This window comes from Equus caballus, chromosome 5 (genome assembly GCF_041296265.1).
Source record: "Equus caballus isolate H_3958 breed thoroughbred chromosome 5, TB-T2T, whole genome shotgun sequence".
In the NCBI taxonomy this organism is placed as follows: Eukaryota; Metazoa; Chordata; class Mammalia; order Perissodactyla; family Equidae; genus Equus; species Equus caballus.
Window position 1 is genome coordinate 44,404,863 of NC_091688.1, and position 23,474 is coordinate 44,428,336.

At 37.2% G+C, this 23,474-nt stretch overlaps 1 protein-coding gene across 5 annotated transcripts in view; it reads right to left on the reverse strand.

The window, feature by feature from the left end:
• SNX27 (sorting nexin 27) overlaps positions 1 to 23,474 on the reverse strand; it is a 67,454-nt gene that overhangs the window by 33,572 nt on the left and 10,408 nt on the right. For all 5 annotated transcript variants that reach the window (XR_002808078.2, XM_023641160.2, XM_070268240.1 and 2 more), the window contains exon 2: positions 6,883 to 7,114. Coding sequence is in view for 4 of the 5 variants with exons in the window: in XM_023641160.2 (XP_023496928.1) it covers positions 6,883 to 7,114 (232 nt within the window). In the remaining variant the exon portion in view is untranslated. The remainder of the gene's footprint in view (positions 1 to 6,882; positions 7,115 to 23,474) is intronic.

Genomic DNA, 23,474 nt, shown 5'->3' on the forward strand with positions numbered 1-23,474 from the left:
CTGACTAAGATTGAGGCTGGATCAGACAACACAGAACCCTTCTAGCTCAAATCTAGCCCAACTAAAAAGCAAGGGTGGTCTACCAGTAGGGGAGGGGTAAGAGAGTGGAGAGAGAACCTGTCTATGGTACAGGCATGCAGTGGTGGCTAAAAGCTGACAGGGAGGGGAGAAGAGAACACTGAGAAAAACCCTCCAACTCCAGCACCCACTCTAAGCACAAGGCAGCCCACTGTTAGACAGATTTGAAGCCTATGGCACAATAGAGGTACTGATAGCCAAAACAAAACCCAAATCGAGTTTAATTGACTCAATCCCCTAATAGAAGAAGAGGCTTGCAAGTTTTCGGGTTCAAATACTATTTATTTCAGTCCCTACTGTTCCACACATGATGCCTGGCATTCAATCAAATATTACATGACAAAAAAAAAGCGCCCCACTTATATCAAGAGATAAAAGCAATCTCAGAGGGCTGGCCCAGTGGCAGAGTGGTCAAAGTTCGCATGTTCCACTTCAGCAGCCTGGGGTTAGCCGGTTCGGATCACGGGTGTGGACAGGGCACTGCTTGGCAAGCCATGCTGTGGCAGGCATCCCACATATAAAGTAGAGGAAGATGGGCATGGATGTGAGCTCATGGCCAGTCTTCCTCAGCAGAAAGAGGAGGACTGGCAGATGTTAGCTCAGGGCTAATCTTCCTCAAAGAAAAAAAGCAATCTCAGAGATACCCAGATGTTGAAACTATCAGAGGCTTTAAAATAATTATGATTAATATGTTAAAAGGTCCAATGAAAAAAGTAGACAACATGTGTCAACAGATGGGGAATTTCAGGAAATAGAAAACATTAAATGAAAATGATAGAAATAAAAAACATGATACCAGAGATGAAGAAGTTCTCTGATAGGCTCATCAGTAGACTAGACACAGCTGAAGAAACAATCAGTGAACTTGAACATAGGGTAATAAAAATAATCTAAACTAAAAGAAAAAGAGAAAAAAAAACAGAATAGAGCTTCCAAAAGCTGTAGGATAACATCAAACACTCTAACATACATATAATTGGAATCTCAGAAAGACAAGAGAAAAAGAACAGGGCTGAAGAAATATTTGATGACATACCGGCTCAGAATTTTTAAAAAATAATAAAATATATCAAACTACAGATCTATAAAATTTAGAAAACCCGAAGCAGAAGAAATACCAAGAAACACTCACCTAGACACATAAAAATTAAACTTCTGAAAACCAAAGATAAAGAGAAAACTTTGAAGGTAGCTAAAGGGGGTTAAAACATTACATAGAGAGGAATTAAAAACTAAAACAGGCAGCCTTCTCATCAGAAACTATGCAAGCCAGAAGACCAGAGCGACATCCTTCAAGGACTAAAAGAAAAAAAGCTATCAACCCAGAATTTTATACCCTGTCAAAATATCTTTCACACACAAGAGTGAAATAAAGACTTTTTCAGACCAACAAAAGCTAAGAGAATTCATTACCAGCAGATCTGTACTACAAGAATATTAATGGAAGTTCTTCAGGCAGAAGGAATGATACCAGATGGAAAATGGATTTACACAAAGGAATGAAGGACACCAGAAATGGTAACTATGTGGTTAAATATGAAAAGAACTCTTTTTTCATTTTTAATCTCTTTAATTGTTTAAAGTAAAGACAACAAAGTATCATGGAATTTATAACACATATAGAAGTAAAATGTATGACAACAAAAGCATAAAGGATAGGAGGAGGAAATTAAATATACTGTTGTAAAATTCTTATACTATATGAGAAGTAATATTGTATTATTTAAAAGTAATATTTATAAATTAAAGATATATACTGTAAACCTAGAACCACCACAAAGAAAATAAAACAACAAATTATATCTAATAACACAATAGTGGAGTAAGTGGGATAATTAAGAAATACTCTATTAATTGAAAAGAATTCAGGAAAGGGAGGAAAAAAGGAGTAAAAAACAGATGAGACATATACAACAAAGATTAAGATGGCAGATTTAAACATAACTATGTCAATAATTATACTAAAAGTAAATAGTCTACGCACTCCAAATAAAAGACTGAGATTGCCAGATTGGATAAAAAAGCAAGACACAACTATATGCTGTCTGTAAGAAATCCAGGGACTGGACCAAGTGGTGTTGTGGTTAAGCTCGTGCGCTCTGCTTTGGTGGCCTGGGGTTCGTGGGTTCAGATCCCTGGTGCGGACCTACACACCGTTCATCAAGCCATGCTGTGGCTGCGTCCAACATACAAAATAGAGGAAGACTGGCACAAATGTTGGCTCAGTAACAATTTTCCTCAAGCAAAAAGAGGAAGATTAGCAACACATGTTAGCTCAGGGCCAATCTTCCTCATCAAATAATGAAAAACACAAAAAAAAGAAATCCCATTTAAGTATAACTATATAGATAGGTTAAAAGTAAAAGGAGGGAAAAAATATCCAATGAAAACAATAATCAAAAGAAAGCTGAAGTTGCTGTTAGCGGCAATATGTTAATGTCAAAGAAAGACTTCAGAACAAAGAATACTAAAAGGGATAAAGAGAGATATTTCATAACGTTAAATTGGTCAATTCATCAAGAAAACAAAATAGCTTCATTGTACATAAAGAAAAAACTGATAGAATTGATGATTCTGCTTCAGGTATTACTGTGTAAACCCCCTATAGACCACCCCTCCCAGGGATAACAACTAGAAACTCTGGAGACAATACAAAACTAGTTACCTGAGGATACCGAATAGTACATTAAAAGCAGGCAGATTGTAGAAGAGAGTCAAAAGATGAAGCACCGCACACAGTGGGGGAGTTTCCTGCTTTTAGGGGGCTTTGCCCTGATAGTGGGCATCAGTCACAAAGCAGCATAACCAAAGCAACTAAAACTTGGATAGAAACCCTGACATCTTTCTAGCTGGAGGAAAGAGAGAAAGGATTCTGGGCAACTGAAGCTGCCACCAGAATGACTTGAGAATTCCAGAGGAGAGAGAACCAGAGAAGGTGATGTCTTAATTCTGTGAATGAACACCACATATATCTCAGGTTGATCCCTCCCTGAATGATATATATGCAGGTCAGACTCAAAGTAGCACAGAAAAGGCTGAAAGAATTGAGCTGAGACTTGAAATACAACCCACAGAAGGTGATACAGCTTATAGTTAACTGCCAGGTCAAACAAAAGCATCAACATTCCTCAAAGGAATACCACAGAATCCAGAGTCTACACAATGTAACATTTACAACATCCAGGATACAACCCAAAATTACTCATGTACAAAGAACCAGGAGACTATGACCCATTCTCAAGGGAAAAAGACATCAAACAGAGGCCAACCTCAAAATGATGTAAATATTAACATGTTCAGACATATCATCAATGGATCAGAATAAAGTATAGAAATAGAACCACACATATATGTTCGATTGATTTTCAACAGTACTGCCAAGGTATTTCAGTGGGGAAAGGATATTCTTCTCAACACAGGTTGCTGAAACAACTGGATATCCTTATGGGGAAAAAAAGAACCTTGACCCTTACATCAGATAATATACAAAAATCAACTCAAAATGGATCACAGACCTAAAAATCAGAGTGAAAACTATGGTGCAGCCACTCTGGAAAACAGTTTGGCAATTCCTCAAAAGGTTAAACATAAGAGCTATGATATGACCCACCAATTCCACTCCTAGGTATGTATTCAAGAGAAATGAAAACATATATCCACATAAAAACTTGTACACACATGCTCCTAACAGTATTATTCATAATAGCCAAAAAGCAGAAACAACCCAAATGTCCATAATTGAAGAACAGATAAATTAAATGTGGTGTATCCATACAATGGAATGTTATCTGGCTGATACATGTTACAACATGGATAAACCTTGAAAACACAGATGATTTTATTTACATGAAATGTACAGAACAGGCAAATCTACAGAGAAAGAAAGTAAATTAGCAGCTACCTAGGGCTGGACAAGGGAGGTTTGGAGGAGGATGGCTATAGTGTAAGGGGTTTATTTTTCTCTTTTGTTTTTTTTGAGGAAGATTCGCCCTGAGCTAACTGCTGCCAATGCTCCTCTTTTCGCTGAGGAAGACTGGCCCGGAGCCAACATCTGTGCCCATCTTCCTCTACTTTATACGTGGGACACCTACCACAGCATGGCGTGCCAAGCGGTGCCATGTCTGCAGCCAGGATCCGAAACAGCGAACCCCGGGCCTCCAAAGCGGAACATGCGCACTTAACCACCGCGCCACCGGGCCAGCCCCAGGGGTTTCTTTTTGAGGTGATGAAAATGTTCTACAATTGACTGTGGTGATGGTTGCAGAACTTTGTGTACACACTAAGAACCACTGAATTGTATACTTTAAATGGGTGAATTTATGGTATGTGAATCATACCTCAATAAGGTTATTACAAAAACAGAGAGTTTAAAAATACAAAACTTTTACAAGAAAATATAAAATATTTGTGTTCTTGGGTTAGGCAGATTTCTTAGAACACAAATAGCATTATCCATAAATGAAAAAAACTGACAAACTGGACTTCATCAAAATTCAAAACTTCTGCTCTTTGAAAGACACTTTTAAAAATAAAATTAAAAGGCAAGCTACAGACGAGGAGAAATATTTTACAAAACATCTATCTGATAAACGACTTATACCCAGAATACATAAAGAACTCTCACAATAAAGTAATAATAAGACAAACCACCCAGTTCTTAAAATGGGCAAAAGAGCTGAACAGATACTTCACCAATAAAGATATAAGAATGGTCATTTTAAGCACATGAAAATAAACTCATCATCATGAGACATTAGGCAAATGCAAATTAAAACCAGAGTGAGATACTACTATACCCACTGGAGTGGCTAGACTTTAAAAACCTGAAAATATCAAGTGCTCAAAAGGTTATGGAGCAACTGGAACTCTCTACTGCAGATGAGAATGCAAAAAATGGCACAGCCTCTTTGGGAAACAGTTTGACAATTTTTCATAAGGTTAAACTTACACTTACCATATGACCCTGCAATTCTACTTCTAGCTACGTATGTACTCAAGAGAAAAGAAAACCTAAGTCTACATAATGACCTGGACATTAATGTTATTTCATGGCAGCTTTAGTCATAATAGCCCAAAACTGGAAGCAACTCAAACATGCAACAATAAGTGAATGGATAAACAAATTCTAGTAAATCCATCCAATGGAATACTATCAGCAATTAAAAAGGAACGAGCTACTGACATATGCAACAACACATACCAATCTTAAAAGGACTATACTAAGTGAACAAAGCCAGACCCAAAAGACTACATATTGTATGATTCCATTTATTTGACATTCTAGAAAAGGCAAAAGCAGTGACAGAAAGATGATCAGAGGTTGAAAAGGGTGGTGGAAGGGGGAGAGGACTGACTGCAAAGGGGCATGAGGGAACTTTTTGGGGCAATGAAAATGTTCTATATCCTGATTGTGGTGTTGGTGGTGGTAATTAGGTGATTATAAAACTGTACATTTATCAAAACTCATGAAACTGGACATTTAACATGGGTGAATGTTAATGTGGGTAAATTATGCTCAATAAAGTTGGTTTTTTTAAAAAGGCAATTAGTGGTTTCACTCCTTTTCTGAAGTCTACAGAGGTTCCCAAGGTCTTAGGTAATTCCCAAAAGGCCTCAGCATCCAGTCTGCTCTACTTTTAGGACCTGACCTTGATTTCTACTTCTCACATGATTTATGATTCAAAGCATAGCAGCTTTGAAAGATAAAACTAAATTTTGTGCATATAGTTCTGAGAATACATGGATCAGGTTGACATAAAACCTATGTGCTATCATCTCCAGCTAAATTACAGATGCAGTTAAACATTATTTGATCCTTCTGGAACTTTTCTGGCTTCCTTGCTTGCTTTTCTCATCTCCCCACTAAAAAGAATTTACCATAAATATCCAGTGGCTCACTCCTATACAGAGGACAAATCTCAGTTTCAGAGACTGCAACTTTAGTCAGCAAGTCAGCTTTAAACATATGTAGTCAGTTTGCCAATAGCTAAGAGAACCCACTTCATTTTCCACAAATTCAAATAATGAATTTCTCATTATAGCAACACTCCCAAAATAATCAAAGGCAAATAAAGCAAACTGCAACCAAGAGAAAAATTAAGTAAACTGGGCTATCAGTGGCAATTAGGTTTTGAAGAAAAAACAAAGGCATTCAGGAAAGGAGCTGGCACATATCACCCAGAACTCAAGATGGGCTTTCCTGCATATCCACAATAGCAACAGATTGGAAATAAATAAAGTAGCTCATGTGAAGTGCATTCAGAATATAATTAGGACTTTGGGAAAAACCAGAGTTAATCATTCACACAGATATCTCCAAAGAAAATGAAAAAGAACAAGATGTGGAGAAGAGTGTTAGGGCACTTGTAGGTTCTGACATAAACAAACTGTATTACCGAAACATTTTGGAAGACACCACCTTTTAAAGTTAATCTTGCTCTATAGCACTACAGAGTCAACAGTTAAGTGAGACTGCTATTAGCAAAGGGATATGGCAACCAATAAAAGAACAAGCAAAACAAACTCACACACATTTACAACAGACAAGAATGCAAACTTAAAACTGTCTGGAAATAAAATGGAATTTTACTTAAGCAATAGGACTCTTCATTACTATGGTTCACCCCCTGCAATAAATCAGGGTCAGTGTCTTGTATTTATGTGTGAACCCATTGTCTACTGGGAGGTAGACAAGCTGACCTAGGTTGCAGTCACTTACTCTAGTGCTCTAATATATATCATAGATGATACGACTGGGGGAAACAAAAGCTGGATGTTTGAGGATTGAGTTGGGCTGACACTCACCACAAACTTCTCACCATTCTGCTCCACATGTTTGTATGTGGGGACCGATATGGGCACTGCTTGCTTTTCTGTGTAATCATAAAATGATTGTCCCAACGAGTCGTCACTGGGATCTAGGTTATCTGCCTCATGAGGAGGCACAGATAACACTGTCAAGATCAATTCCTTCTCGCCTGCTCGGATCAGGTCCACCACCTGCTTGTGTGTCGCCCCCTCAACATTCACGCCGTTCCTAAGGGGAAAAAGGGAAAAAGACAATCCCATAAACCAGAAGGGTCCAAACACCTTATATCTCCACCCTCCTGCCCCCACTCCAGTGTCACACAGTATGAACCATAAAATCAAAAGATTAATTTGGTTCCAGAAACGCTGTTTACGTTTTTATAGATCATAAAGTGAAAAAGTGCTTGTGAACTTATGGCAGGGGGAAAAAATGGAAACAGGTGAGAGGACCTACCCTTCCTCTATGCTAGAATCCCACACACAGCTTCAGGAAAACACATGGGAAGGAGGGTGAAGCTGAGGAGGAAACAAAGCTTGTAAAGCGAAATAGTCCAACTTCCTCATCCTAACTACGCAGGTATACAATACAATCAAAGTGACTTTTAACAATCTTGCCATTTGAATGGTACTTTCCGTCCTTTTTAAACCCCCCACAAATTCTGTTAAAAGAAATTGTTCACCAAAAGCATTCCCTTAATTTGTAAAGACTCCAAAAGTATGACTTAAAATAATTCTTCTACATTTATATCTGATTTCTCCCCATATCTTCAAATAAGTCAACTGAATTTTCCTTTATACCAAGTTTCATCACCTTGAGAGTTAAATGGTATATATCTTCATACACACTAGTTTCTTCCTTCACTGTTTTTAAAAAAGCAGAGAAACAACCTTTCTAAAATTTCATTATCTGACCCAACTTCCTTTGTTCTCCCAATCACTCCAATTAATCTCTCTTAGGATTCTATCTACTTTTTTCCTGCTCTGTGCTATCTCACTTAAAGCTTGGTGCATCAATTCATAATAAAAAATGTACATCTAAGGTTATATAACAAATCAACCTACTCATTCTTCCTGTTCCACTGTGTATAAAAAAGGCTGAAACTAGGAAAAGTACAACGTTTGAAAGAACAATAATTTTGTCTAGAAAGATGCTGAGTGTCACAAAACTCACTCAGCAAACCGAACTACCTTTCCAGAATGCTGACCTTGCCTGCTGTCTCAGCAAAAACCACTAGGCTGCTAGCTGACCTGGAGGTTCCCCTCCATGGCTATCCCAAGACAGTTAGGAAATAGACACCTGGCTCTTAGTCAATTTGATAAAAGCTTATCTACCCTTTAAACTCTTTTTTAGTCCTGTTCCAAACCATTAGGGTTTTTCCTTCCTGAAAATGATGCTAAGTTTAGTAACAAGCCTTTCACAAACTTTTCAGTCACTGGAATTGTCCCTGTCAGAGTCTGGTATCTGAAACATCCATTTATATAAACAGAACAGGCAGGAGATCACCCAGCTAGCCTCTTCCTTATTTTGGGTTTAATAATACAGCCAACAAATTCAGCACTCTTGACATTTCACAACCTAAAATCTAACTTATACACACACAAAAAATCAATAATTTTACAATTGGCTAGCTGTAGAAGAAAACCGACCCCCTTCCACTCATGGAAATTGGGGCTTTTAAAATTCAGATCAGGTCAGACTAGTGATCAGAAAAAAATGGCAAACTCTTTGATCACAGAGCAGGATGGTAAAACAGAAAGAAATGGGCTTTGGAGCTAAATCTGTAAGAATTCAAATCCTGGCTCTGCTTTTTAGTACCAGAATTTGTCTTGATCAAGTTATTTAACCTTTCTTAGTGTTGTCTTCCACAGCTGTAAAATGGGGAGAGTAATAAGTCTCTAACAGGGTTGTTGTGAGGATTAATGTAAGAAAACATGTAACTTGCCAAGAACAATGCCTGAACACTTGCACATATAACAAGTTATAACAAGGAAAGAAGTACTATGTACCTGTTGGTTATGAAGAAATTTTGGTTAAAGAAGAAATGGGAACCTAAAGTTGGGGACTGGCAAAGGATTTCATCTACATCTTTGGCCTTATTAGTAGTTCTGAGAAAATGTTTTGATAGTAGAAGAAATAAAATTGAAAAAGCAAAAATTAAAAATCAATGTAGAGAATTTCATCTATCCTTAGGAATCTTAGCTTACACACAAATATCTTTAATTTTTTTTTAACAAAGTGGGGAAAACTAACACTTTAGAGACTGAACAAAACATCTTGGATACTCAAACAAGATTTTATGCTGGTACAATCAATTTTAAGAGATGCCATTTGTGAAAAACGTTTAAGAACTGATGCTCAAATCTTACTTTACAGCTCCCTAATTTTTTTTTCCTTTAAAGGATTTTTAATCCAGGGTACTCTGTCAATAGGCTTAGGAGTCAGTGAACACCTACAGTATTTGTATGTAAAACTGTATTTGTGTGCATATATGCATGTTTGTTTTCTGGGGAGAGGGTCCACAGCTTTCATCAGCTTCAAAAAGGAGTATGTAATCTCCAGAGAAGTTAAAAACTATTACTTTCAATGCACACCTCCACTCATATGGTTTTCATTCAGTGTATTCAGTGTGTTAGTGCATCAGTTAGAATACACTGCTCCTTGGGTCACTCACAGAAACAAGCCCTGAAAATCGTCACAGAGAAACTTAAGTGAGGCTTACTCCAAGAGCAGCCAGGGAGCAAGGGAGCTTGCTTAGGTTTCACTTCTTTATTAGTAAGACCAAGCTTCCAACTGGCTATCATTCCAAAAAGCTCTTTAAAAAGACAGGAAAGAACTACCAGTATCACATCCTAAATATACTTGCTAATATTTATTTGGTTCAAATATAGAAGGAACACTATACATTCCACAATTTAATACAAAGCTGGAAATTCCTTCATTCTTCAGAGAACAAAATGAGGTCAGTAAAAACTCCAGGATGCCTGATTTCCAAAAGGGCCCTCCCTCCTCAAGAATTAAGAGGCCTTCACAAAAATGTTTATATGATATCCTCTTTTCCGCAAGAATGCTACTGCAATAGGCTCGAATTAGGTGTGGCCCACTTTGGACAAATTCTGAAGACAAAAATGAATGTAAAGCATAAATTCTGAAATAAAGGGAACTTAAGCAGTACAGACTTCTGGTTCAAAGCACGGGTCTGGAGTCAGACAGACCTGAGTTTGAATACCAATTAACAGATGAGACATTAGGTAAATTATTCAATCTCACTAAGCCTCAATTTCCTAATTCATAAAATGGGGCTAATAATACCTATACCTACAGAGCTGTGAGAACTAAAATGAAATAAAGCTCTGGACATGGTAACCACTCAATAAATGGCAGCTATTCACGTGATAGTGTTTGTAGCAGTTGGGCAAGCAGGTTGGTACTATTTTGGCCTCCTGATGATGTAAACCCTTTCTACCACCAATTTTCCTTGCCTTTCTTCTGTCTTTTTAACATAATCTAACTGGAATTCACTTGAAAACAAATGTTTGAGCTCTCAACCAATGATAATGGAGATCACAAAACAGTCACCTTCATAAGACCACTGCATCAGAGATCCACTAAGTCCCACGCCACACAAAAGTAACTACTGCCCAGTAGGTTCTACTCATCCATGCTTTTTCCACAAACAAAGGTAGTAGCTTAAACACACTACCAAAATTTGTCAACAGATATGTGGTTAAACATACAACAAAATGTTATAGAATCTAGGTGGTAGGTATGTAGGTATCCACTGTGCAGTTCCTTCAACTGTTCTGTATGTTTGAAATGTTTCATAATAAAATGGGGGGAGAAGGTTACCAAAAAAGTCCACAATCCACAAGTAAGAGCAAAATTCTGTTTCCTTTGGCAACTAGATGATACCCAACTTACTTTATGTGTTCAGCATTGTAAAGATACACTGGATAACTTTAATAAAGTTCTCCTCATTTTTTACATGAGACCAAAATTTGGCCCCATCAGAGAGGCCTTTAGTTGGCTAATGAGAGTGGTTTTAGATAAAACTTTTATTCAACTAAACTTAGCCAGCTGGGGAAACTGCAAAGCTAACAAACACACCCAGAAGCAGGAAAAAAGCTCTAAATAGTCAGGATTTGTATATGACTTGTGAAGGAAGCTATACATAATGAAACTCAATATGGATAGAAATATGACAGAGCCAATCACTATATGGACCACAGGAAGGAGCCATTCTGTGTTAAGCAGAATATCATTTTGAACCCCTTTGACATGCAATAAAGTAATTAAAGGGCCATTAATCCCTCACAGGCAGCCTATAAAAAGTAGACAACAAATTCCTATAACTGCAAGCAATAAGATATACTTTTCAATTTTGTAGATTAAGACACAATGGCTACATGTCCACAAGAACAGTTAAAATATAAAAGAGTGACAAAACCAAATTTTGCCAAGGATGTAGAACTAGAATTCTCATACACTCCTGATGGGAGCACAAAACAAAAACAAATGTAGCAGCTTCTTATAACATTAAACATACAATTACTATATGACCTAATAATTCCACTCCTAGGTATTTACCCAAGAGAAAGGAAAAGATGCCCATGCAAACAACTGTAGTTGAATGTTCACTGAAGCTTTATTCATAATGATCCAAAACTGAAAAGAGCCAAATGTTTATCAAAAGGTGAACAGATAAACAAATTGTGGCATATTCACACAGTGGAGTGTTACTCAGCAAGAAAAAGGACCAAACTAGTGATATCCACAAGAACACGGATGAATCTCAAAAACACACTGAGTAAAAGAAGTGAGACAGAAAAGAGTCTGACTGATTCCATTTATCTGAAGTTTCAAAATAGGTGAAACTATTCTATAGTGGTAGAAATCAGATCAGCGGTTGACTGTAGGGGATTGGGAGAGAAAGGAGAGGATGAGTACTGAATGCAAAGGAACACAAAGCAGCATTCTGAAATAACTGGAGTATTCTACATCTTGATTGGGGGGGTGGTTAAATGGGTCTATACATTTGTCAAAACTCAAACTCGACACTTAAAATGTGTGCATTTGACTGTATGTAAATTAAACTTCAATAAAGTTGATTTAAAATAAAAATAATTATATAATATCTTCATTTATAAATGTGAAATAGTAGTTCATCATCAGCATGAAACATAAGCCCTATTCCACTTTTAGATTACTTTGAACTTTTTTGCTAATATCAACAATGTTGTTATGAAGATCCTAGTAGATGAATCTCTACACATAGCTGCAGCAAGAAATTGTTTAATGGATAAAACACATCCTTTTTCCTTTAACTCTCATATCTTCATGGAAAATAAGCTAAATCTTCAATACTTCCAAATCTTACAAGCCTATTTCATGGAAGTAATGAAGAGAAAATTAAGCCAGAGGTAGTTTTACCCCTACTACTGCTTTGGCTTTTTGCCTAATCTCCCATAAACAACAGACACATATTTTGAGCCTAGTGTAGTTAAGCAGCTCAGTAACAGACGATTATAAAGTTAAGCCAGAGAGCAACAGCATCTCTTTCAAGTTTATTAAAGCCATAATGTGACAGACAAAAGTCAAATTCACCAAACATTGGATTAATACCATTACACTGCATTACAAATATACACTCATGCACCGCATAACAATGTTTTGGTCAACAACGAACCACATATATGACAGTGGTCCCATAAGATTAGTACCACGTACCCTAGGTGTATAATAGGCTGTACCATTTAGGTTTGTGCAAGTATACTCTGTGAGGTTCACACAATGACAAAATTCCCCTTTCTCAGAATGTATCACTGTTGTTAAGCGATGTATGACTGTAATTCAGATCCTGTTTTTTGAGAGTCCAAGATTTCTCTTGTTAGATTTTTTATTTCCTGACTTTTCTTTTTCTTAAGGATGATTAGCCCTGAGCTAACATCTGCTGCCAATCCTCCTCTTTTTGCTGAGGAAGACTGGCCCTGAGGTAACATCCATGCCCATCTTCCTCTACTTTATATGTGGGACACCTACCACAGCATGGCTTGCCAAGTGGTGCCATGTCCGAACCCAGGATCCGAACTGATAAACCCCGGGCTGCCGAAGCAGAAAGAGCACACTTAACCCGTTGCGCCACCAGGCCAGCCCCTCTTGTTAGATTTTTTTTTTTTAAAGATTTTATTTTTTCCTTTTTCTCCCCAGAGCCCCCGGGTACATAGTTGTATATTCTTCATTGTGGGTACTTCTAGTTGTGGTATGTGGGACGCTGCCTCAGCGTGGTGTGATGAGCAGTGCCATGTCCGCGCCCAGGATTCGAACCAACGAAACACTGGGCCGCCTGCAGCGGAGCGTGCGAACTCAACCACTCGGCCACGGGGCCAGACCCTAGATTTTTTTTTTTTTTTTTTTGAGGAAGATTAGCCCTGAGCTAACAACTGCCAGTCCTCCTCTTTTTGCTGAGGAAGCCTGGCTCTGAGCTAACATCCGTGCCCATCTTCCTCTAGTTTATACGTGGGACGCCTACCACAGCATGGCTGCCAAGCAGTGCCATGTCCGCACCCGGGATCCGAACCAGCGAACCGCGGGCCACCGAGAAGCGGAACGTGCGAACTTAACCGCTGCACCACCGGGCCGGTCCCAGCCCCTAGATTTTTAAGCATTCAAGGCTATAAAGCATTTTCTTCTGACACAGTATTTGAAAAGACATTTTCCAGCCAAATATCTAACATTAGGGAAACCTTTAAAGACACTGAAGTACATCAAACAAAGGGACTACACAATTCTTAAAAACATTTATGAATAGTAAATGCAAACATGGAAAAGTCTTTATATTATGTTCAATGTAAAAACCAAAGACAGACTATAAATTATTTTTGGGTTTTTTGCATTTAAAATATAAAAATATTGTCCATTGTGATTATGAGCACATAAATTATTTTTGCCCATAAAAAAGGCACAATCTGTAAAATATAAAATAATTGAGTTAGACTGACTGGAACAATGGCTAATTAAAAAAACTTAATACAGCTGTTATAGCTTTTCAACTACACAAAGCTTTTAAACAAACTCCCTCCCTTTTCCACAATATATCTTCTTGGAAATTGGGTGAAGACTTCACAAGTTGGAGAAAAACAGACCCTTGACACATCAGAAGGGAGACACTTCTTGTGACTTTTCACTGGTTCATTGCCCAGTTGCTGGGTACAGCGACACTAGACACTAGATTATAAAAACAAGGAACTATTCAACTGAAACATGAAGATTTGTCCTTTCTAATTTTGCAGTTAAATCATCTGACGAGCATAGGTTGGCTCTTTTTCATCTAACTCTGCCTCCCTGCTATCTTACTTAGACAAATAATCAAATCAGGAAATATTTTATTGACTATAATTGTCTTTACAATCACACTGTACTTTGCCCTTAAACTCTTGAGATAAGAGATCAGACATGCATAAGCAATGAACATAGCCAAAGGAAGTGAAGCTTAAACATGTCTGCACAAAATTACTACTCTGGATCACTTAAATATCACAAACTTTTTTGGAATTCTGTTTAAGAAATAATAACATTTTGCATCTTACATTTTATTATTTATTTTGCTGAGGAAGATTGGCCCTGAGCCAACATCTGTTGCCAACCTTCCTCCATTCTGTATGTGGGCCGCCGCCACAATATGGCCACTGATGAGTGGTGTAGGTCTGCATTCGGGAACGGAACCTGGGCCGCTGAAGCGGAGTGTGCTAAACTTAACCACTAGGCCACTGGGGCTGGCCTTGCATCTTACACTTTATTCTAATTTATTAGACTATATTATTTTAATCTCATTTATTGACAGGACAAGAGAAGCACAAATAAAGTAAATGGCCAAAAGTTTCTAAAATGTTTGTTTCCCAATAAACAGCAAATCTATCTGAAAGTAGAGCATTCCTATTAAACATTTTGTAAGCCAAAATGGCATAAAGTGAAGAAACAATTACCATTAATTTATACGGGAAAAATTTTTGAGCATTCCCAGACACAAAAAATAATGTACCAAAATAAATCAAGACAAAGCACAGATGCTCACACACATAGTCCAAAGCTATGGCAGCTCGATGCTGAGATGCTGGGTGTAGTTCCCAGGGAAGGAGCTTGGTGGCACCATTCTCACTGCTCCAGGTGTGTGCTGCCTCTATAACAGCTCACTTGCACAACTCATTTCACTTTTTGGCTTTTTTGGCACAAGTGAAAATCCACTTCACGTGTCTTTTGGTAAGCAAAAACAGGTACATATATACTAATGTAGGTATTTCGTAAAAGCGAAATGGTATAAAGAGAACTTTCAGACAACAGGGGATAGCTGTATCTCTATTACTCTTCATGTTAACTTGTATGGAAAATGAGATGATGACTATGTAAATAGATAAAATCCTTTAGGTTTCTCACTAGTGATATGCACCTGAAGTCATAAAAATGTTCATATTCTCTCAACTCAGGTGGCATTATTGAGAATGTATCCTAAGAAAATCATCAAAATATGAGCTCCATGAGGGCAAGAAACTTAGTGGCATGTAGACCACTCAAGTATTTGCTGAAAGAATACATGAAATAATCCTGAACACAGAAAAAGTGTTGATCTTTATTCATCATTATTTAGGTTGTTTCCAAATTTCTGTTCTTAGAAAAGTCAACAATAGGGGGATGAATGGTCAAGAAAATTATAGTACAACAATTTGATTAACTATAAAGCAATCATTTAAAATTGTAAATATGAAGAACAAAATAATCTAGAAATATGTTTGAGCCAACGTTATGTTAAAAAGTGGATTATATTGGGGGCTGGACCCATGGCCTAGTGGTTAAGTTCGGCGTGCTCTGTTTTGGCAGCTTGAGTTCAGTTCCCAGGTCCAGACCTACACCACTCATTGGCAGCCATGCTGTGGCAGCAGTCCACATACAAAATAGAGGAAGATGGGCACAGATGTTAGCTCAAGGAGAATCTTCCTCAAGCAAAAAGAGCAAGACTGGCAACAGATGTTAGCTCAGGGTGAATCTTCCTCAGCAAAAAAAAAAAAAAAAAAAAAGTGGATTATAAAAATGCAATTTCTAAAAGATAACATAGGGGAAAATCTAGGTAATGCTGGGTATAGCAATGAGATTTTAGATACAACAACAAAAACACAATCCACGAAAGAAAAAATTACTAAGCTGAATTTTATTAAAATTAAAAACTTCTGCTCTGCAAAAGACACTGTTAAGAAAATGAAAAACAAGCCACAGACTGGGAGGAAATATTTGGAAAACACATACCTGATAAAGGACTTGTGTCCAAAATATACAAAGAACTCTTAAAACTCAACAATAAGAAAACAAACCACCCAGATAAAAAATGGACAAAAGATGTGAACAGATACCTCACCAAAGAAGATATATAGATGGCAAATAAGCATATGAAAAGTTACTCAATATCATTCATCATTAGAGAATTGCAAATCAAAACAAGATACCACTACATACATATTCAAATACTTAAAATCCAAAAAAAAACTGGTAATGCCAAATGCAGGTGAGGATATGGAACAAAAGGAACTCATTCATTGTTGGTAAGAATGCAAAATAGTATAGCCACTTGGAAGACAGTTTGATAGTTTCTTAAAAAGCTAAACATAGTCTTACCATGAGATCCAGCAATCACACCCCTGGGTATTTACCCAATAGAGCTGAAAACTTATATTCATACAAAAATCTGCACACAAATGTTTATACCAGCTTCATTCACAATTGCCAAAAACCGGAAGCAATCAAGATTGTCCTTTATAAGTGAATGGGAAAACAAAACTATGATATATGAAGACAATGGACTATTAGTCAACTATAAAAAGAAATGAGCTATCAAGTCACAAAATGATATGAAGGAAACTTAAATGCATATTGCTAGGGAAAGAAGCCAATCTGAAAAGGCTATATACTGTATGATTCCAATTGTACGACATTGCGGAAAGGCAAAGATCAGTGTGCCGCCAGGGGCTTGGAAGGAGAGGAGGGATGAATAAATGAAGCACAGAGGATTTTTAGGGCAGTGGTGAAACTATTCTGTATGACACTGTAACGGTGCCTACATGACACAATTCATTTATCAAAACCTATAAAACTTTACAACACAAAGAGTAAATCTTAATGTATGCAAATATTTAAAAAATCTGTTAATAGGGTGGGGGAATCCCAGATTGTGACAAAAGAATCTAACTGTATTGCAAATATTTTTCAAACAACCTCACTGAATGGGGTAGGAGAAAAGCAGGCAAACCTAAGCAACTGGAAATCAATGAATTCTCTAAGACTAAAGGTAAAAGGGACTGCATATAAGTACTGTATTCAGGTCAATAAAGTTGTTTCCCACAGGGCTACAGGTTAACAATTCTGATATTGCTATACATGTATACCAGAACTGAACAACTAAGTAAATGAATGGTAGACATGGGAAGCCAAGTTTCTCACTGTTGGAGTGGAAATGTACATATCAGCAAGGGGAAGGAGACAAAAGATCCATATGGTAATGGAGTAAAGCTAGAGACATCAGTAAGAACTCATGTTTAACTTAATATAGATACAGATGGTTACATATATAATTATTTATAGACTACTTTATATACAGGGTAAATATACACACACATGTATTTCTTTGCTCTGTCAGCTAAGAGGGCCAGAAAGACTCTACACCCTAGTAGCAACAACCACACCCAGTGCCCAGATCTTGGTTTTTAATATCATTCTCCAATAAAAAGAACCAGGGCTCCTTGGAGAAATGGCTGATTCTAGGACTGGGGCAGGAAATACAAAAGATGAGCCTAGAGCATTTTGTAGTGCTAGAAGTAAGGAAGTACTCAAAAAAGAAAACAAAAACTTACATTGACAGGGTATGGCAAAAGGGCACACGAGCCAAATGAAAGAGCTACCAAAGGCGAAAGCTGGAACAACTGGAGCAACAAAATAACATAGTACTATCAGATTATATAAGCCAAAGTATAAAATAAATATCCATGAGCCCACACTAATATAAACAAACTGAATAAATTAATACATGGGGGAGAAGAGACAGTCTCCTCCTATGCAGAAGAATTCCAAAAAATTATACAGATACTACACTTTAAAAGAGAAACTTAAGTTTTAAAAGCAAAACTTCCCACTCTTTAAGTATGGGCTGCATTGGACTCCTATCCAAAAGGTACAGTATGAAAAGGGGGGATGGTCTGAGGAGAATAACTACAGTGGAGAAGCCTGACAAACACAATTTCAGCCACATGATCAAGGTCAATAACAACAGTCACAAATCATGATGATGGTGTGTACCCTTGATACGAACTGGGTACTTCACCTCTATGCTCTTCCTCCCCAAAAAATCAAAACCCCAGTCTAATCATGAAAAAATAAATTCTAATAGTCAGGCATCCTATAATACACCTGACCAGTACTCCTCAAAACTGTCAAGGTCATCAAAAATATGGAAACAGTGGGAAGCCCACAGCCAAGATGAGCCTAAGGAGACATGACAACTAAATATAATGTGGTATCCTAGATGGGATCCTGGGTCCTAGATGGGACATTAGGTAAAAACTAAGGAAATCTGAATAAACTATGGACTTTAATCAGTAACACCGTATCAGCATTGCTTCACTAATTTTTTTTCTTTTTGCTGGGAAAGATGCACTCTAACATCTGTTACCAATCTTCCTTTTTTTTTCCCCCTTTTATCCTCCCCAAAGCCTCAGTACATAGTCGTAGATTCTAGTTGCAAGTCCTTCTAGTCCTTCTATGTGAGGTGCTGCCACAGCATGGCTACTGACAGATGAGTGGTGTGGTTCCAAGCCTGGGAACCAAACCAAGGCCGCCAAACCAAAGCATGCTGAATTGTAACGACTAGGCCATCAAGGCTGGCTCAACATTAGTTCACTAATTTTAACAAATATACCAAACTAATGTAAGATGTTCTTAATAGGAGAAACTGTGTATGATGCAGTGGGGGAGGGATATATGAGAATTCTCTATACTATCTGTTTAATTTTCCCGTAAATCTAAAACTGTTCTAGAAAATAAAGTCTATTAATTTTAAAAATTAGATTATAAATTACACATAACATGATTTTAACTTCATAAAAAATGCATAAATAAAAGACAGCCAGAATACGAAAACTATTTATGTTAGGATGATAAGATGACAGGTGATTTTTCTTTCTTCTCCTTAGTCTCCAAATTTTCTCTAACATATTTACATTACTTTTGTAATTTAAAAAAATGAATTTTATACCACTACATACCTACTAGAATAGCCAAAATCCAGAACACTGACAACACCAAATGCTGACAAAGATATGAATTAACAGGAACTCTTATTCATTGCTGAAGGGAACACAAAATAGCACAACCACTTTGGAAGAAGGTTTGGCAGTGTCTTATAAAACATACTCTTACCACCTGATCCAGCCAACTGTGCTCCTTGGTATTTACCCAAAGGAGCTAAAAACTTATGTCCACATAAAAACCTGCACACAGATGTTTACAGCAGTTTTATTCATAACTGCCAAAACTTGGAAGCAACCAATAGGTCCTTCAGTAGAGGAACAGATACACAAACTGTGGTACATCTAGACAATGGAATATAATTCAGCACCAGAAAGAAATGAGCTCTCAAGCCATGAAAAGACATGAAGGAAACTTGAATGTATGTTACCAAGTGAAAGATGACTGTCTGAAAAGGCTACATACTGTATGATTCCAACTATATGACAATCTGCAAGAGGCAAAACTATGGAGACAGTAAAAAGATCAGTAGTTGCCGGGGCTTTGGGGGAGAGAGGAAAGAATAAGCAGAGCATAGAGGATTTTTAGGGCAGTGAAACTATTCTATGTACTATAATGGTGGATACATGACACTATAAATTTGTCCAAACCCATAGAACACACAACATCAAGAGTGAACCCTAAAGTAAACTATGGACTCTAGGTGACAATGATGTGTCAATGTAGGTTCATCACTTGTAACAAATGCACCCCTCTGGCAGGGATGTCTATAATGGGGGAGGCTACGCATGTGTCAGGACAGAAGATAATGGGAAATCTCTGTACCTTCTGCTTAATTTTGCTGTGAACCAAAACTACTCTAAAAAAGAAAGCCTATTAAACTTTTTAAATGAATTTTAAATGTTAAGGGTGAAATCTCAAAAAATTATATATCAAAGTGGATCTGACCTCTGCTGTCAAACACTAAAATTGCTGACCAGAAGACTAGGACTCTATCATGGTTTCCTAATGAAGAATTCAACAACAAGATGGAGTGAGCTATTCCATTTTCTGCCAGGAAAATCAATCCAAGGTCTGAATGAAATCTTCAAATCAGAAAAATGCTATAGTGGGGCTGGCCCGATGGCAGAGTAGTTAAGTTTGCATACTGCTTTAGCAACCCAGGGTTTCACTGGTTCAGATCCTGGGAGCAGACTTAGCACCGCTCACTAAGCCATGCCAAGGCGGCATCCCACACAGCAGAGCCAGAAGGACCTACAACTAGAATATACAACTATGCACTGGGGGTCTTTGGGGAGAAGAAGAAAAAAAAAGGAAGATTGGCAACAGATGTTAGCTCAGGTGCCAATCTTTAAAAAAAAAAAAACCTATAGCTTTAAAGAGTTAAACATTATTTTATTTTCACTTAGGAAGCTAGATACACAAAATAATTTCACTAATTGTCACTAATCCCTGTTTTTGTCCCTGCCCACCAATCAAAACAAACAAAAACTATCTTGCCTCTCTTCAGTTATGATTTAGTGTAACCATTTCCCAGCCTGAACAACTGCTAAATACAACTGAGCAGAAAATGGCCACATCAAAGTTACAGGGTCTCAAAATTACAATTGATTTGTTTTCTCTTCTTGATTTTTAAGACCATTGTCATGTAATGCAATAATTCCGACATTATTCTTTACTAGGAAAATAGAATATAAAAATAAAGTATCTTGACTCAAACTACAGTCAAAAATAAAAACAAAACAAAAACTCATCTTATTCTAAGCCTCATCTTTAGTAGATGGGACGAAAACAACAAAGGTCAACTACATGTAGGCCAAATTAAATGATGTCCAACATTCTGTGGCGAGCCACAGTTCACAAAATCTTTGGTGCCTTTAAGTATCAAAAGCAAAATTCAGTACTTATACCAATACTTTAAAGCACCTACATCCAGAAATTTAACACAGGGCAAAAGAGAGTATTAATAACACAGTAAGGCCCTGGCAGGGTTGAAAAACTGAGACGCACGTCAATCAAAATCTGGTCTTGCCAAAGAGGGGAAAAAAGAATAAATAACTTGTCAAATAAGCTGCTTACCATCACCTAGACTTTTACCCTTGGCCAGGTGTTCTATTCACAAAGAATGATGCCCGAGCCAGGAAAAGTACAAATAAGGGTCATCTGTCTTTCAATCTTAATAGCTCCAGCCAGAGGTAAACAAGGGTTTATTACTTGGGAAGGAGTAATAGATTCTTCAGACCCTCTAGTTCCAAGACAATCAGTATATAAATATAATCAATGCAGGTAGATTTATTTCTGAATAAACGAATCATATTTGTCATTCAGGAAAAAAGTATAATAAGGCTTAAGGCTTTAAGATATTTTAAAAACAAACACAAAATTATAATCCAGCTATTCAGAAGAAAGGTTCATTTGTTATCTGATAATTACCTGTAAGGCCAATGTAACTACTTGTCACCAAGAATAAACATAAACTTGTTCATTTCCCTCCTAACAGAATATAAAATTCCAGTCTTAAAATTTTAAAACAGCCTCCTATATTAAAATCATTAAGGCTATAAACCTGTATTCCAGGTTGCCAGGACACATCTAGCTTCTACCTGTGGTCCTGGCATAATTAACGGGCCCCTTTCATTTTTAAAAGTGCCTTGGTTTGGGCAATAAACTATATAGTCCTCCGAGATTTGAACACTGTGTGTCTAGGAGACTCCTGTTAAGATGCACATGGTCCTTGGGCACTTGCATTTACTAGTTTAGATAGCTATGTGCAAAAAAAGTACTTATGAGGACTTGGAGGAATTGCTCTAGATTTGTTGGGGTTGGGTTGTGGGGGTGAGATTTCAGGTCAACAGGGCTTTAAAAATGACCTGAGGCTTCTATCCTTACCTCCCCTGCCAAATCTTGTCTAGTCAGGTGCTATCTTTATTTTCTTTACCCTCCCTGGGTTTACTCCAGGATTGAAATTGTCTGTTAATCTGCCAGATTCTTCATCCAAACCGTAAATTTCCTAAGGGCAAGGACTACATGCTATTCAGCTTTCCATCCCCAGTGTCTGATCATGTTTTTGTCACACAGTAAACACTCATTAAAATTTTTCCCGGAATGAATGAAAAATATTATTAAGGCCAGCACACAAACACAATAATAGTTTTCCTTCAAGCACTTCCACAGTTTCATTCCTTATTTTTAACTTTTACACTGGTTTCACTGTTTGGGGGAAGTACTAAAAATATTATGCAAGCTCTACATTTTGCAAACTTTAGCATTAGTAATCATTTTGCTTTCTATTATGGAAGGTAGTAGGAATAATGCTTAAGAGTAAAATACCACAGTCAATTATACAAGCAATTTCAAAGCAAGGCTATGTTATTTTTTATTCAAATATGTTGAGAATAAAAGTAACTAAATTGTTTTTATTAATTTTTAAATAGGAACATTGATTCCAAGGATAGCAAAATAAGGTAAGGAGAAGGAATAAGAAATAAACATGTTGACATTTAAAAAGCAAGTCATTACACTGTTTTCATCTTTTTACTTTTCATGAAAAGTAAATGCACCACATAAAGCACAACGGATTCCCTCACACAATAGAGGCTAAAAAATTACCGGTAAAGTCTTAAAGAAAGTACTGATACTACAACTATAAAAATATACAACATCAACATTTTATTTTGATAGGATTTGTTTGCTTTTCAATTTTTATCTTTAAGAACTTGCAGATAGCAACTCTATGGTTCTATCCAAATGTAAGGCTGGATGTGCAAATGGGTTACTTCCTCATGCTGTGGAATACTGAATGTTAGATATGAGTAAGAAAGTTGCTCATAGCCATAATGGCTTCCCTAGCCTGACTAACTCATTTCCCTCCTATGCACACTATTTCTGAGGATCCCTCACTCAGTTATTCACCAGCAGAAGAAACACAATCAATCCTAGATCATTTCCTAGCACCAACCCAAGAGTTTGAGATCTGCTATATTTTGAACCACTGCCTATATGGCCAATTTAAATGCAACCCCCAAATGTTTTTAAGCTTTCGGTAAGTTTGTTCTGGGACAACAGCCTGCATCCTCAATCCCAATACCTATTTCCTAAGTATTCAATTAGTCTCAAGAGGTACTGTCATGAGTGTGAACAGAAGTGTAAATCTATCATTACTATTGAAAAAACAGCTCAAAATACCTTCATCTATGAAAGACAGCCTCTAAAAATTAGTAAGAAGAGATATACTCTTGAAGGGATATGGCCCTTTAGCAATCAAATACTACCCTTTAATCCAAATTAAATTTGGGCAACTTCTTTTGGA